The sequence below is a fragment of the Microtus ochrogaster genome, chromosome 10 (assembly GCF_000317375.1).
Source record: "Microtus ochrogaster isolate Prairie Vole_2 chromosome 10, MicOch1.0, whole genome shotgun sequence".
In the NCBI taxonomy this organism is placed as follows: domain Eukaryota; kingdom Metazoa; phylum Chordata; class Mammalia; order Rodentia; family Cricetidae; genus Microtus; species Microtus ochrogaster.
This window is the reverse complement of record NC_022016.1, coordinates 20,743,699-20,746,273: the sequence shown is the minus strand read 5'-3', so window position 1 is coordinate 20,746,273 and position 2,575 is coordinate 20,743,699. Positions and strand designations below refer to the sequence as shown.

The 2,575-nt window shown below is 40.5% G+C and overlaps 1 protein-coding gene across 1 annotated transcript in view; it reads left to right on the top strand.

The window, feature by feature from the left end:
- The window catches only part of Frem1 (FRAS1 related extracellular matrix 1), a 152,423-nt gene that overhangs the window by 65,984 nt on the left and 83,864 nt on the right, over window positions 1-2,575 (top strand). The window contains exon 15 of the mRNA XM_005352752.3: window positions 252-345. Within this exon, the coding sequence (XP_005352809.1) occupies window positions 252-345 (94 nt within the window). The remainder of the gene's footprint in view (window positions 1-251; window positions 346-2,575) is intronic.

Genomic DNA, 2,575 nt, shown 5'->3' with positions numbered 1-2,575 from the left:
CTGAGATTAACGACGTGCACCAATACCACCCGGTTTCTATGGCAAACTAGTGTGGCTACTGGGATTAAAGGTGTGTGTCACCACTGCCTGGTGTGTAAGGCTGACCAGGGGCTGTTTTACTCTCTCATCTTCAGGCAAGCTTTATTTATTAAGATACAAATGAAATATCACTACAGAGGAGCGCTTATGCCATGCAGCTTAGTTTACACCCGTGTGTTTTTAAAAGACTGGCTTCCGTACCATCCCTGTAGGTATCGCCATGACGGAGCTGAGGTTTTCCAGGATGCGATATTCATGGAGGTCACAGATGGCACAAACTCAGCAGAATTTGTCCTACACATTGAGGTGGGTAGAAAGTTTCCTCCCGGAGTCATTTGAATGTAAAGTCTCTATTCTGGGAACTCCTCGGGGTCCCAGAACAACTTAAACTACACAGAATGCAAAGCAGAATGTTGCCAGCTGTGTCTGTGAGCATCTCTAGTCAGGCAGTAGAGACAAAGACTCTACCGAGAGCCTGAAGAGATGGCTTAGTGGTTAAGAACCTTGCCTGCTCTTCCAAAGGTCCTGAGTTCAATTCCCGGAAACCACATGGTGGCTCACAACCATCTGTAATAAGGTCTGGTGCCCTCTTCTGGCCTGCAGACATACACACAGACAGAATATTGTATACATAATAAATAAATTAATTAATATTTTAAAAAGTCTCTACCGAAACAGACTTACTTATTCCATCTCCCTACCCCACCCCAGTTTATCTGAAGTTAAAATTATTCTAAGCTTGAATACAGATACCCAATTTAAAACATAGTTTATTCTGTAATATAAAATATGTCTAATATTTTTGAACTATGACACACAAGCTCTATTAGCAGCTGGGAAGACTGTCCAGAACCACTGGGGTTCTCTTTCCTTATGGACAAAGCCATGCATGTGGGACTCCATTAGGAATGTCTCTACCACAACCCTGAAGTCATTTTCCCCCTTCCTCTGACAAGGTCTACTCACAAAGTTGGTGCATGTTCAAGGGACTTCTGAGAACCTAGGTGTTTTTCTGATGTGGGTGACCGAGGCTATGAGCATCAGCGGATGGTTTGCAAGTGTTAATAGTCGCTAAGAGAGAAGTTTATCACGTTCCCTGAAGGGCCCTGAGTATTCTCGTTCTGCTCACTTCCATCTCTCCTGTTTGAGTATGGGCTAGAATTTAGTGACATAAAATGCTATGCGTCTGGAAGATATTTTATAGCCGGTCATTAATAGAGTGTTAATATCTATAGATTGTTTGTAAAAACAGACAGGGAAGGAATTATCTTTTTGGACATACTTCGGCTGCTGGAGTCTGCAGCTGGTTCCAGGCTATGAACTTGGGGGTGGAATAATATGAGGCGTTCTTCCTCATTCTGTGGCCCCGCTCCTCCCCGGCTGTTACTGATCGCCTGTTCTGCCAGGTTCTGTAGTCTCTCCTTTTCCTCCTTACTCCTCACAAAGGCCTGTGACGGCTCCATGAGAAGCTAAAGACCATTTCAGCTTCAAGAAGGAATGTTTTCTTTATGGGAAACTTTTATATACAAAGAAAGATTCTCTGAGTTACTTTTCCATTTTTTTTTTTTGAGGAAAGACCCTACTCCTGTCTGTTATATATGATCATCTTATTATGCCTGGCAATAATCAGCACATTTTAGCAAAAGAAAAAAAAACATTTTTTTTCATTTTTTGTTACTTTTTAAATTAAAGGACATAATTTTTAAAAGCCAGACAAAACAATTTTTTGACAATGTTTGTGATTTTTTTTCCCCTCACAATGACTTTTCACAGTTATCATCCATGTGAACAAATTGATAAAATTTCTTAGGGTCAAGCAAGAAAGAGAAGTCTTTAATGGATTCACATAGAAGATATAAACAAAGATAATTATTTTTCTTCATAGGCAAAGGGGAGAACAGACAATAACATTTTTACACCTCTCCTAACTAAATTAGAGCATCTACTCACTCATCCCTGTACCCATTATAGGAAGGCATCAGCATCGTTCTCTTGTATTTGTCTACAGCTGTTAGCCTTTGAATGCCTAGGAACCAGGTAAAGTTACAATCATTCATTTATTCATCCAACAAACGTTTAGTTAGACATGGGAAGTAGAAAAGGATAAGATCTCCTGAATAAATTGGGAGCATGGGGACCATGGGAGAGGGATGAAGTGGAGGGGAGAGGAAGGGAGAGAAGCAGAGAAAAGTATATAGCTCAATAAAATTAATAAAAAAGAAAAAAATCTGAGTTCACAGGTTGAGGTATAGGGCTGAAGGAACAGAAAATCTAAAAAAGAGACTTAGGCTTCATCTAAGAGCCAGGGCTGGGTAAGGTGGTGGTGGCCCTCCTCACAGTGCTTCAGCAGGCTAATCCCTTTTCTGGCTGCTGCCTGCTCTGCTGAAGTGAGTTTAGATCCACTGTTAATCTGTATTGTCACTACAGTTTAGAAAATGCCACTGGAGAGAACTCTTTGATGGCTTCCAGTGAACTAAGGAAAGAAAACGTATTCGACTTTAGGAAATAAAAAATAAATCTTGATTGAAAATCTAAA